Source organism: Lactuca serriola, chromosome 9 (genome assembly GCF_051521515.1).
Source record: "Lactuca serriola cultivar US96UC23 chromosome 9, Lser_US96UC23_V15, whole genome shotgun sequence".
NCBI lineage: Eukaryota > Viridiplantae > Streptophyta > Magnoliopsida > Asterales > Asteraceae > Lactuca > Lactuca serriola.
The window spans coordinates 3,636,004-3,648,958 of record NC_136416.1 but is presented as its reverse complement, the minus strand read 5'-3'; the positions used below and the strand labels follow the sequence as shown (position 1 = coordinate 3,648,958).

General features: G+C 36.2%; 2 protein-coding genes across 2 annotated transcripts; one reads left to right on the top strand and one right to left on the bottom strand.

Annotated features, from left to right (window-relative positions):
- The first annotated feature begins 230 nt into the window (after positions 1-230).
- RSH1 (RELA/SPOT homolog 1) lies at positions 231-6,460 on the top strand. The gene is made up of 23 exons (XM_079018737.1): positions 231-602; positions 690-868; positions 1,818-1,994; positions 2,205-2,270; positions 2,417-2,509; positions 2,691-2,822; positions 2,908-3,009; positions 3,089-3,166; positions 3,260-3,331; positions 3,406-3,513; positions 3,620-3,717; positions 3,790-3,850; positions 3,930-3,992; positions 4,076-4,132; positions 4,224-4,325; positions 4,452-4,607; positions 4,692-4,823; positions 4,925-5,011; positions 5,104-5,175; positions 5,253-5,339; positions 5,425-5,881; positions 5,952-6,013; positions 6,099-6,460. The coding sequence occupies exons 1-23, from the start codon at positions 578-580 to the stop codon at positions 6,270-6,272; spliced, it is 2,640 nt and encodes an 879-aa protein (XP_078874863.1). The 5' UTR covers positions 231-577; the 3' UTR covers positions 6,273-6,460.
- Positions 6,461-11,019: 4,559 nt separating this feature from the next.
- On the bottom strand, positions 11,020-12,415 carry LOC145072500 (galactinol synthase 2-like). The gene is made up of 3 exons (XM_079018940.1): positions 12,010-12,415; positions 11,600-11,920; positions 11,020-11,516 (listed from the first exon to the last, which is right to left on the bottom strand). The coding sequence occupies exons 1-3, from the start codon at positions 12,325-12,327 to the stop codon at positions 11,154-11,156; spliced, it is 1,002 nt and encodes a 333-aa protein (XP_078875066.1). The 5' UTR covers positions 12,328-12,415; the 3' UTR covers positions 11,020-11,153.
- Positions 12,416-12,955: the final 540 nt, after the last annotated feature.

The following is a 12,955-nucleotide window of genomic DNA, read 5'->3' as shown; positions in this document are numbered from 1 at the left end:
AATTCCAAAAAAAAAAAAAAAAAAAAAAAAGTAGGTGTAAGCCAATGGAATAACCGGGGGTCAAACGTGTCACCGGCGTGCCATAGAATCTTAAAAAACTTCCAACGCAACAACCGTGTTCCGCCGATCCCATTTCCAACAAATATTTCACCAACAAAATCACCACCTAAAAATATCTTTCCATTTTTATTTTTATTTTTGTATTAATCTTAATATTTCAAGACCCCCCTTTTTTTGTGGTTTTCGGCTAACCATTTTCATTATCCTCTTCCCCTCTACTCTTGTTGTGTTGTTCTTCTTTCACACTTTCGTTTTAATCGAAGCTATTCATATAACCCTACTTTTATCTTACTAACGGAGTATGATCGACGAGTATATACGGAAAAGCCTTATACGAATCTTTTGATTGACAGCGGCAGTTGAACTCTGGTCATTCCGCGGCTTCATCTCTATACCGTCGATTTAATCAGTTTAATTGAGTGAATTTCGAGTGGCTTGATGTTCTGTTTCTTCTCTGCCATTATGCCTAGCTTGATTCAATGAGGCTGCTGTTAGGTTCCGATGCTTCTCATTAGATATGGCTTCTGCTCCAAATTTTTCAGGTACTTATATATTGCTTATAGGTTTTGTGCCTGTGAATTTTAATTAAGGTTTGCCTAATTGAATCTTAATTATCTGATATTTGGCAGTGTCTGTAGAATGTGTGAGTATATGTAAGTATCCAAAAGGGGATGGGAGTGGAAGATATGATTGTAGTCCGATTCCGTGTGCGTGGAAGGCTCCAAGGGCCTTGACTGGCTTGCTAGCTAGCACTGCTAATTCCTCGGCTTTGCATGTACAGAGTGGAAGAAAAATTCGTCGTAGCCATGTAATACTCACTTGCCCTATACTTAGAATCATTCTTTCCCCTTTTCTTTTAAATGTGGTGTGGTATAAGCTGATGCTAGTTCTCACTTTACCTTTACTGATATTACCATATTTTTGCAGCTTCTGTCGTTTCAGTGTTCTAGATAGTTATAATTCTGAGTTGCTGTTGAACACATCCCCTAGGATATTGGAAATCCATAGAATAGAACTTCGTAAACTTTATCCTGAACATAATCTAAGGCTAATGCTATCTGCTTGTATAAACAATATTGCAATTTCTATATGGATGTAAAAAAATAGTAACTCTGGTACAATTGGCTCAAGGATACGCTGAAATGCATGTTAAAACCATGTCAAAAGTTCTTAATATTGTAGTCCTCATTGAAACTAAGGCTACATCATGTCAAGTATCTGGAGTTAAAAATCTAATGATCCTGTCTATGAGTCTATATAATACCCATCAAACATAGTGCATAGCCGTGAAAGACTGTATGTTGGCTTTTGGTTTCTTATTCTGTCTTGTTTTTTTTGATGGATTTGAATATGTTAGTCGCATAAATGGAAGGATGCCACTACCACTAGCATTTTTCTCTCACGAGGACCTGTCTTGATTATATGTAACTAAATTGCAGTTGAAGAGAAGTTTAGGAACAACTTCAAGACAAAGATTTGTTTCCTTTGATTTCACAGTCTAAACAACACAAAGTAGCACATAAGTTCCCAACATTTCATTTAAGTTGTAGCGCATGAGAAACTGTTCTTTATCTTGACTCTAAAAATTTGCACCAATACTTAATGCAATTCCTATTCTTCTCGTCTCAGTTCCTTGATGAAGTGAATTTTTTTTGCACTATCAGATAGCTAAGGAGTTATACATTTTATAAGTGCAAGCCTCTTATTGATTTTCTGTGTTTTGATATTCATTGTTCATCAATTGATACATATGCCAGAGATGTGAGGCTGCTGACATGAGAGCCAGGTTATCCTTTGAAGCTTTGGATGACTTCCCTCCACGAAGACTTGTGAGGTCAAATTTGCTCCATCTTGCTTGTAGGAAATGGGCAGTGAGTTGTTCTTCATCGTTTCCTTCAGGATATGATGAGGTTTCTCCTGAACGTTTGTGGAAGGTATGTGGATTTATTGCCAAGCTGTTAGTTCTTTCATGCTGAACCCCTTAGTATCACAAACCTTGTTGGCTTTAATAATGTGTTTAGATGCTATACGAGATAAGATGTGTATAATTTAATCAGTATTGCATACCACACAAGAAAGATTATGCTTATGATCTAAGCTGTTAAGTAAGGGCTACTAATGTCCTTTTGTTTTTATATCCACAGGATCTTCAACCTGCTATTGCATACCTTACTTCCGATGAGTTAAAATTAGTGCAAGCTGCTCTAAATGTAGGGATTTACAGTCGTTATGTATGATTATTATTTATTAATGGAGTAATTAGCCTTTTAAGTTATTGTATTTGACTTTTCCTTTCAATTGCTTTAATCCTAGTTTTCTACTTTTTTTTTTTTTTTTTTTTTTTTGTGGTGTGTAGCTGGCTTTTGAGGCACATGATGGGCAAAAAAGACGAAGTGGAGAACCCTTTATCATTCACCCTGTTGAAGTTGCAAGAATTCTGGGAGAACTTGTGAGTTGCACAATATTATGAATGGTTCTTATGGAAATAAGTCGTTAGATATCCCATCAGCAATTGGTGGGGACCTGACCTTTTTAAGTTTATTAAATTCCTTTGGTTCAATTGCTTTTGTATAATGGTGTTATTAAAAAAAATCACTTAGCTGACTAATAATTAACAAACATTTCTTAAGGAATTGGACTGGGAGTCAATTGCTGCTGGTTTATTACATGACACGGTTGAAGATACAAATCATGTTACTTTTGAAAAAATAGAGAAGGAATTTGGTGCAACTGTTCGTCACATTGTTGAAGGAGAAACTAAGGTGTTCTATTTTGCATACTGTACATTTTTTTTTTGCAGTTGTGATTTTTAAAATATCTGTCAGACTTGATTCTAGTCTAATTCAGGTGTCAAAACTCGGCAAGCTGAAGTATAAAAATGAAAGTCATTCAGTACAAGATGTGAAAGCACATGATCTTCGACAAATGTTTCTAGCCATGACTGAGGAGGTTAACACATTCACTGATTATTGCAAGGTCTTAATTTTACTTCAATTTCAATTGCTGCTGAATTTACTGCTTTTTCCAGGTCCGAGTCATAATTGTCAAATTAGCAGACAGATTACATAATATGCGGACTCTTTCACATATGCCTTCACATAAGCAGGTTAAGTCAGATTTTTTGATCAAATATCAACACAGCACAATTTTATGTGATTCAAAGTTCTCATTTGTTTTCATAATTTTTGATCATCTACAGTCCAGCATTGCAATGGAGACACTACAAGTTTTTGCTCCTCTTGCAAAGCTCCTTGGAATGTACCAAATTAAGGTAGATTTTAGATTATATAAAGGAGTTCCTTTTTTATTGGTATAACATCTTTGTGAACATAATTTTCTTTGCAGTCTGAGCTTGAGAATTTGTCCTTCATGTACACAAACCCTCAAGATTATGCTAAAGTCAAGAGACGAGTTGCAGAACTCTGTAAAGAACAGGAGAAAGAAATTGAAGAGGTACTTTCATCTGTGAAGTTAAATTTGTTAATGTCTATTATCATTACATCCGTCATTCATTTCACCATTTCATGTTTCCTGGCTGATTGTTATCTTCCTCTGTTAGGCAAATAAAATTTTGATTAAGAAGATTGAAGACGATCAGTTCTTAGACCTTATGACTGTGAAAACTGAAGTGCGTTCTGTCTGTAAGGAACCTTACAGGTAAGGTGATGGATCCCCCTCTTTTAAAGTTGCATCTGCATCTTGTTGATTTTGGACTCTTTGTATTTGCAGCATCCATAAATCTGTACTCAAATCCAAAGGTTCAATCAATGAAGTTAATCAAATTGCACAGGTAGTTAATCAGTTGCCCAATAACTTGGCTGCTTCTAATTTTATTCTTCTGACATGCTTTTTTGTATTTGGTTTAACAGCTGAGGATCATAATCAAACCCAAGCCTTGTGTTGGTGTAGGGCCTTTATGTAATGCACAACAGGTAATAAAGTTTACATTTGCCAAATACTTGCTGCACAGCTTTTACAAGAACATTATTCCTTATATAAATGCTATTCGTTGCAGATTTGCTACCATGTCCTTGGGCTGGTACATGGGATCTGGACCCCCATACCTCGAGCTGTGTGTATCTTGACCATTTTGCCCTTGATTCTAGTTGGTTTTCAGCTCCTTCTCTTATTAATATACACTTTTTTTTTTTTTTTTTTCACAGATGAAAGACTACATTGCAACCCCAAAACCCAATGGTTATCAGAGCCTTCATACTACTGTAATTCCGTTTCTTTATGAGAGCATGTTTCGTCTAGAAGTTCAGGTACCGGAATTATTTTCACTGGGCTTTGGTTTGGTTGATTAGTCTTGTATTTTTCTTCAACTACTTTAGAACAAGTGAAGAAGCAATGTTTATACTTTATATTATTATTATTATATGCAAGTGCAGATTAGAACTGAAGAGATGGACTTGATAGCAGAAAGAGGTATTGCTGCTCACTACAGTGGGAAAGTTGTTAATGGCTTAGTCAGGCATACAGTGGCTAATGACAGATACTTGAGAGGGAAACCAGTCTGCCTTAACAACGCAAATGTAGCCCTCAGGGTATGCTGCTATCTGTTACTTAGTACTTACTCATCATCATCATAAATCATAATATATTATTCATTTGACAACTGATTTCTTCAGATTGGGTGGCTGAATGCGATTAGAGAATGGCAAGAGGAGTTTGTTGGAAACATGAGCTCTAGAGAGTTTGTAGATACAATCACCAAGGATCTTCTAGGTAGCCGTGTCTTTGTATTTACGCCAAGGGGAGAGGTAAAATGCTGACTGACACTGCTTGCATATTTTATGTCTCATTATTGTTTGTTTGTTTGCTTCTTCTTCACTTTATTCTTTACATGTATGATCCATTACAGATTAAGAATTTACCCAAGGGAGCAACTGTCATCGACTATGCTTATATGATACACACTGATATTGGGAACAGTATGGTAGCTGCAAAGGCAAGTCCATTCTGTAACTGTTTGATGAGTATTTTTGTTGACATAAGGGTCTCAAGAGTTAAGTCTAATAATCACATCATCATCATCATCAGGTCAATGGCAATATTGTTCCTCCCTTGCATGTGCTTGCAAATGCAGAAGTTGTGGAGATAGTGACATATAACGTTAGTTAATCTCAACCATCATCAGCTATTATTATTATTATTATTCAAAAATAATTTAATTAAATAAAAAATTGTAGGCCCTCTCGAGCAAATCCGCTTTCCAGAGGCACAAGCAGTGGTTGCAACATGCAAAAACACGAAGTGCAAGACACAAGATTATGAAAGTAGGTTAGGTTAATGTGATGATTGTATGTTTCTGAATTCTGATGTATGTATTATGTAATCATGTATATGAAGTATTGTGTTCAGTTTTTGAAGGAGCAGGCGTCTCAGTCTGCGAGTCAGCTAACAGCGGACTCGGTGAGGGAGTTTCTTGCTGATTCGGGTGATGATAGTGAAGCGGAAGAGGTAGTAACAGACTACTCTAAAGGGATCCAACACACGTGGGAGAAGATTGTCATGAATGTCATGGAAATGTCATCCATGAAAATGATGGGTGCAGATCTTTTCCAGTTAAAGAACAGCAGTAGTAGTAGTAGTATTAAGGTTCCCAAAGTCAACGGAAATCATAACAAACAAGTGAGTGTTAGTTTGAAGGGCAAGGCAGTGTATGAGGGGAATGGCTTTGCTAATGCTAAGATGATGATCCATAAGGAAGCGGTGTTACCTGGTCTTGAAAGCTGGCGTGATGGGAAAATTTCATCATGGACTGATTTTGAAGGACATTCTATCCAATGGATGTGCGTTGTTTGTATTGATAGAAGAGGTACACTTTTTGTTCCATCAACTATCATCTATCTGTATATATATATGTAACAGTAAATAAGTGTTGACAGGGATGCTTGCTGATATCTCAAAGGCATTGGGTGATGTTGGTGTCACAATTTGCTCATGTGCGGTGAGTGAGTGTGATTGTTTCTTGTTTTCATGTGTGTTGGAGTTGGTTGGTTATATGGTTGATGATGAGTGTGTAATTTGGACAGGCTGAGGTTGTTAGGGGAAAAGGAATGGCAGTTATTCTGTTCCATGTTGAAGCAAGGTTTGAGAACATGGTGAGTGCATGTTCACAGGTTGATTTGGTCCTTGGAGTTTTGGGATGGTCCACCGGCTGCAGCTGGCCTGGAGTAAAAAACACCCACCAATTACGAGAATGCTGATAGCAAGTTTTGTTCCGCTTGGAATACCAAGATTCTTTATACGCTCTTTTTGGTGTATATAGTTTGTCATATTTATATATATATATTATAATCCAAATAAATAGAGACAGGTGGACTGTATATAAAGGAAGAGAGAAGGAATTATACATGTAAAAATACTTCCAATGATAATGGAGGTTTACAAATTACACGCACTGTTTCTTGATAGGCAACCAAGAAACAACGTACCAGTCGTTTACTTGTATTAAAAATTAGGCAGGTAACTCACATGAAAACAAGAAATACATTCAGTGTTTACTAGTTCATGTCTTACAAGGAGAAGGTATAGTACTATATATAGAAGCATGAATCGTACTAATCCTAGACATAGGCTACCCTATGAGGCTATGAGCCCATGATAATAAATGTAATATTTACATTAAAACACTTCTCCGGGAAAAGATTCTCCTAATTGACTTCTACAAATACCAAAGATTCTCAAATCAAGTAAAGTTTTGATGAAGATATCAACTAATCGACTTGGTCAAATATGAGGAGTAAATATGGTTGACTTCTTATTTGACACATGAGTGAAATGGCAATCTCCTCTCATATGTCTAGTCCTTTTTATGAAAAATGATATTGTTTGCAATATGGAATAACTGCCCCATTATTACAATACGAGTTCATTGATTTTGATTGAGCATATCTAGTTTCACCCGATATATATATATATATATATATATATATATATATATATATATATATATATATATATATATATATATATATATATATATATTCAAATGTTTTCACTATCTATTGTGTGTCTGTATGATTGATTCTGGACCAATCATTTTAGTTATTTTAAGAAAGTAATTAATGCTTATTAAATGCTGAAGATGTAATTAATACCTATTATATCTTCAACATGTAATATGTATTAATTACTTTCTTAAAATAACTAAAATGATTGGTCTAGAATCAGTCATACAGACACACAATAGATAGTGAAAACAAAATAACCTAACCCATATATATATATATATATATATATATATATATATATATATATATATATATATATATATATATATATATAACTGGCAAATATTATTAAAACCACGCCCTAAAAGAAAAAGACTGGACACAAAGAAAAAACAAAACAACTTACAAAATATCAAACGGGGAACAAACCCAACATTCCCATCTACAATTTCCAAAATTGCCCCTATATTTCAACCAACTAAACAGCAGAACAATCACATTATCTGCCAACTTTGCAGGGTTCACTTTAATTCTGTTAAACCAAATATCGTTCCTTGCTTTCCACATACATTACAGAAAACCAAACAGATAGTAATAAATATTCTCCTCTTTTTTGGACAGTTCCCCCATGAGGCAGCAAAATTAACAAAATCTGAAGTCGAAATGAACCTCTGTGTAGGAATGCCACACCAATTGAAAATCCAGCCCAGGGATTCAAAAGCAACCGGACAATCCAAGAGAATATGATCCGCAATGTCCACCCCAATAAAGCACATTTTACAGGAAATAGAAGAAAGTTTGATACCTCTCTTGGAAAGAGCCACTCCCGTAGGAATACGCCCCATACAAGTTCTCCAAACAAAACTAATGCACTTTATGGGAACTAAGTGAAGCCAAACTGTGGGGTTATTTACCGGGACGGTCAATTTACTGTCAATGAGAGCCTTAATATCATACACACGAAAAGAACCATCGACAGCTAACCTCGATCTCCAAGTATTAGGCCCATTGGAGCTCACAACAAACCTTGTGATATCCACAATAGAGTTCAATTCCAGCAACTCTTGAGAATTATTGGGTTTCCTCTTCCATGCCCATGAGAAAGTGTCATTAGCCCATCTATCACTTAAAAAGCAAGTTTTCTTCTTGTCTAACGCATATAAAGAAGGGAATTTCACTGCCAAAGTTTCGTTCTTTAGCCAATCATCTAGCCAAAACAAAATTTTCTTGCCATCCCCCACCTGAAATTCAAAAATATCTGAAAAATCAATACCAATATTGCCAAAAGTCGAGAAGACATTGACAATACTACTCCAAGTGCTCGGGAAAGATTTTTTAGCCCAAGAGTGAATAAGCTTCCTTTCACATCTATGAATACTACCAATCACTCGCCTCCAAAGAGTGTCCTTTTCCGCATTAAACCTCCATAACCAATATATATTACATACCTATATCCGCTCGCATGTAATCTCAGGTATAGTCCTGTATTCAGATTCAACAACTTGAGGGAAAACCTCATTCTCTTTCTTACTTTCCACGAACACAAATATCATATAGGCGAATGCTTATTTGTAGGGTCCCTATTGTATTGGCATATGCGAACCCTTCAAAAACACATAACCATGATCACCTTTTAGATACTTCACAATAACTAACAATATCCCCAATGAAACAAACTGACTTACAACACCCACCAAGGAAAGCAATGCTTGAACGTTTCCTACAATTCTTCTGTATTTCTCTGAATTATCAAATAAATCGTCATCACCTGCTTTCAGTTTTATATTTAAAATTATTGGGGCCTCACAACATTTGTGTTTAAATCATCCCAGAATCCTTCAAAATATCCAAACAATATTTACATTGGATAAACATGCAATCTTCGAGTACAAGAGACCTAAATTCTATGTAGTTTTTATTTTTTTATTTTATTTTTATTTTTATTATTTTTTCTTTTTCAAACTGAGAAGTAAGAAAATCTCTCAACTTCTTGGTCCTAATTTCATCATTCCCAATAATTACAATGTCATCAATATACACCACTAGCAAAATGCATCTGGAAAACGTTCAAGTCAAGAACACATAATGATCATAAGAGCTTCTTTGTAAGCCAAATTCTGTCACCATAACAATAAACCGGCCAAACTAAGCCCGAGAGGATTGATTTAAACCATATAGTGATTTATGCAATCTACAAACTCTGCCACACTCACCACGAGCAACGAACCTAGATGATTGCTCAATATAATTTTTTTTTCATGTAAGTCACCATACATGAAGGCATTCTTCACGTCCAGTTGGTGAAGAGCCTGATCACAAGTAATAACTGGTTAGATTAAGAAGCAGATGTATGATACCTTAGCCACATGAGAGAATGTCTCAAAGTAGTATACACCATAAGTTTGAACATATCCTTTAGCAACCAACCATGCCTTCACACGAGTGACTTATCCATTTGGACAAACTTTTATCGTGAACACCAATTTGCAACTGATCGCCTTTTTACTCGTAGGTATGTCTAGCAAACCCCATGTATGGTTATTATCAAGAGCATAAATCTCATCAATCATAACATCCCACTATCCAGAATAGTTCAAAGCTTCACCAACTATTTTTATAGAAGACAATTTGGCATAGAATACAAAAGAAGGTATATGGTAAGTACAAGAATGCTTACCCTTCCTTAGAGCAATGGGAACATCAAGATCATGATTTTGTGTATCAGAAGGAGTTAGATCATTCATGGAAAGATGAATATCATATGCAAAACTGCAGACAAAGATGGTATCATATGAAGATCTGTTGCAAGTTGTGGCAGTCTACTCTATACATGAAAAACCGACAGTTTGATAGACTCGTGATGTTATTTGGAGTTGCATGGTTAAGGAGACTCGAGAACATGTATGTTATATACCAACATTACATGTCACCAAAGACTGCCATGTCGCGACATCACGTCACCTCAACCTCACGTAACCAAATAATATCATGCCAACTTGTCATGGGGCTTATTGCAAAAGTTAGAAAACTTAGTGAATAAAATGTAACAAAAAATAACTTAATGTCAAAATAGAACATTTATAATAACATAGTTACTTTTATGCAATTTACTATTACAAAAATTCTGATTTTGGTTAATATCCTTTTTGTAAATTCATTAGCGAAATGCAAAAATACAGATAATACGGCCCAAATGATGTTATTTTTACATGGAGAAATTAAATATCCTGCTACTATTTATATCTACTTATCATCCTACCATGTGTCACACATTTAATGAAAATAATAATATTTTGTAATTTCTCTTTTACACGGCATCACCAAGTTCCAACATTTGATTATAGCTCATTCCTATATATAGAACTTCCCATAACATGCCAAGTCGACAATATCACATTACATCGAAAAACAACGCATCACCAAAGAGAAGTCTATTCTTCTGAGAAGAAATTGTTATTCATTACGATTAATTTGTTTTCAGATAGATGTAGCCAAAATAGCATAATATCATTTTCTAAGTGTTTTCTTTTCTCATCATTTTCTCTGTGTTTTTATTTTCTAGCTAGTAGGTTTGCTTTATAAAATGTGGCCGTTCAAAGAAAAAAAAACAGAACACCTACCAAATTAAACTGCTAGTGTACATGGAAAGAGCACCTACAATTACAAAACCCCTCAACCTCGCTGAGCGCACGTATGATATATACTAAGAAAACGATCCATCAACACGACTAGGTGAAAAATACAAATCAATCAAACAAAAACTTGGAAAAGAAAATAACCTATTAACCCCTAAAGATTTTCTTAACACCCTCAGAAGTCACAATAAAAGACTTTACCAAATGAAAAGATTCTTGTCACATTCATCGAGCTTTAAAGATTGACATGAAGATCAGGACACAAGATCTTTTTTTCGGAAAAGAGTACACTAGATCTTGGTACCTCTGAACTTTAAACTTAACATTCCAATATTATTACGATTACGATATATAAGAACGAGAAAAAGAGAAATCAGCAAACATTTTACCTCCTAATTTACATATCCATACAATCCATTATAAGAAATGGAGTGAAACCAACAACCCAAAACAAACTATGAGCAGTACATTATATATATATACTCGACGACCCGGCTAATTAAGCGGCCGAGGGCGCGCAGACGGGTACTTTAGGGTCGGAGATCAGTGCCGGCGATAAAACCATCTCACCATTATTAGTATTGTTGCTGCTGGCTGCCAAAATCGATTTTTTATTGCAATCTAGAGACTTGTCGTTATAAATATCCCACCATTTCTTCACAAACATCTTTATGTCCTCCCTCTGCATGTTCTCTTCTTCTCCAGTATACCTCCATGGCTTTGATCCAGCAGCACAGTAATGAACTACTTTCACTTCATCAACATCTACATTTTCTGGATGCCGCCACAACATCGCAAGAACAAGATTGTACACCAGAGGGATTGGCTTGTAGATATCCTTGAAGTACATGTTCAAAAAATCCTGCAATTAATTAAGACGAATTTTGTTAATTAGTTAATCACAATCACCGGAAGATTTGTTGGCAACGACTATTAATTACGTACCTGTTCAGCGAAAGGGGTGGGAGGGGTCACGCTGAGGGTCTTTAGCAGATCATCATAGGTAGTGATACTTGGTTCAAAAACAAACATGCCGGCGTTGAAGAAGAGAGACGGTTTCGGACCCATGTCGGCCGGCCACTGGACCTTCTCCGGAGACTGCTGGCAATACCCAATCTGGTATTGCAGCGAATGGCTCCACGTCTTCTCGCAAAAACAGTCCATCACGGCGTAAAAGTGGCCGTCCGGCAGGTCAAACAGATGGTCAATGTTATCAAACACCTGGATATCTCCATCCAAGTATATCATCTTCCCGTACTCCACAAACTGCAACATAAAACTAAAAGATTCAATCCACGTGCGAAATCATATTAATGCCACGTATGAAATGTAAAAGAGACACGTGTAACCCATACCTTCCAGATGCGGAGCTTGGAGTAGTTGATGACGTAATACGCCATGGCGAATTGAGTCTGACTTTCCGGTGGGTAAACTGGTTCAATTTCTATAACGATGCAACCTTGAGACTCCAGGATACGACGGTGCTCCTCCGGAACGTCGGGAAGAACCACCACGACAAGAGGATACGCGGAGTTAACCTTCCTTAACCCTTTGGCCAATCCGACGACACCCTTTATGTAGTCGCCATTTCCTGCCAAGAACGTTATATACGCCCTCTTCTTGGAATTCGAAGCCGTTGGTATTATATCAAGATTCACGGCTGCCGGAGCCATTCTTGAACAACTGAGAAACAAGGGAAGCAAGGATTCAAGAAATTAAGAGAAGTGAAAAGCAGGTAGAAGACTGATTTAAGGTTGTGGAGGAAGGAGGTAGTTATATAAGATAAGTGGCAATACAGGTTCAGTTTACTCAACCGGAATCCTGTAATCGGTTTACACGTAGCAATGGTTGTGATCGTACGGTGTAGAGATGGTTACCGAGAAGTTTCTCGAGAAAGAGACAACGGGAGAATTCAGAAGTAGTGTAGAGTAGTTTGGAACAGGCTAGAAGGTCTGGGATCATATATGTTTGACTTGTGTCGGTGCACCCTGTATCCTCGTTTCCTAGGTTTGATTAAATTTAGTATTTAAAATTATGAATAACTTTTGTAACAAAATTAAATATGTCGATCATGTTCGAAAATAAAAAGAATATAAGGTTCTTAAAATGGATGTTCGAAAATAAAAAGAATACATGGTGGAACCAATGTTGTAAAAATCCCGATTAGGTCCCGATTAATCTCCGATTAATCCCTAGGCGCTACTCGACCGATTAGAGGACGCCTAGCGATTAATCCTTACATACACAGATGAGTGAAACAATAGAGACCAATGAAATTTTAACACTTTGAAGAAGTTATAT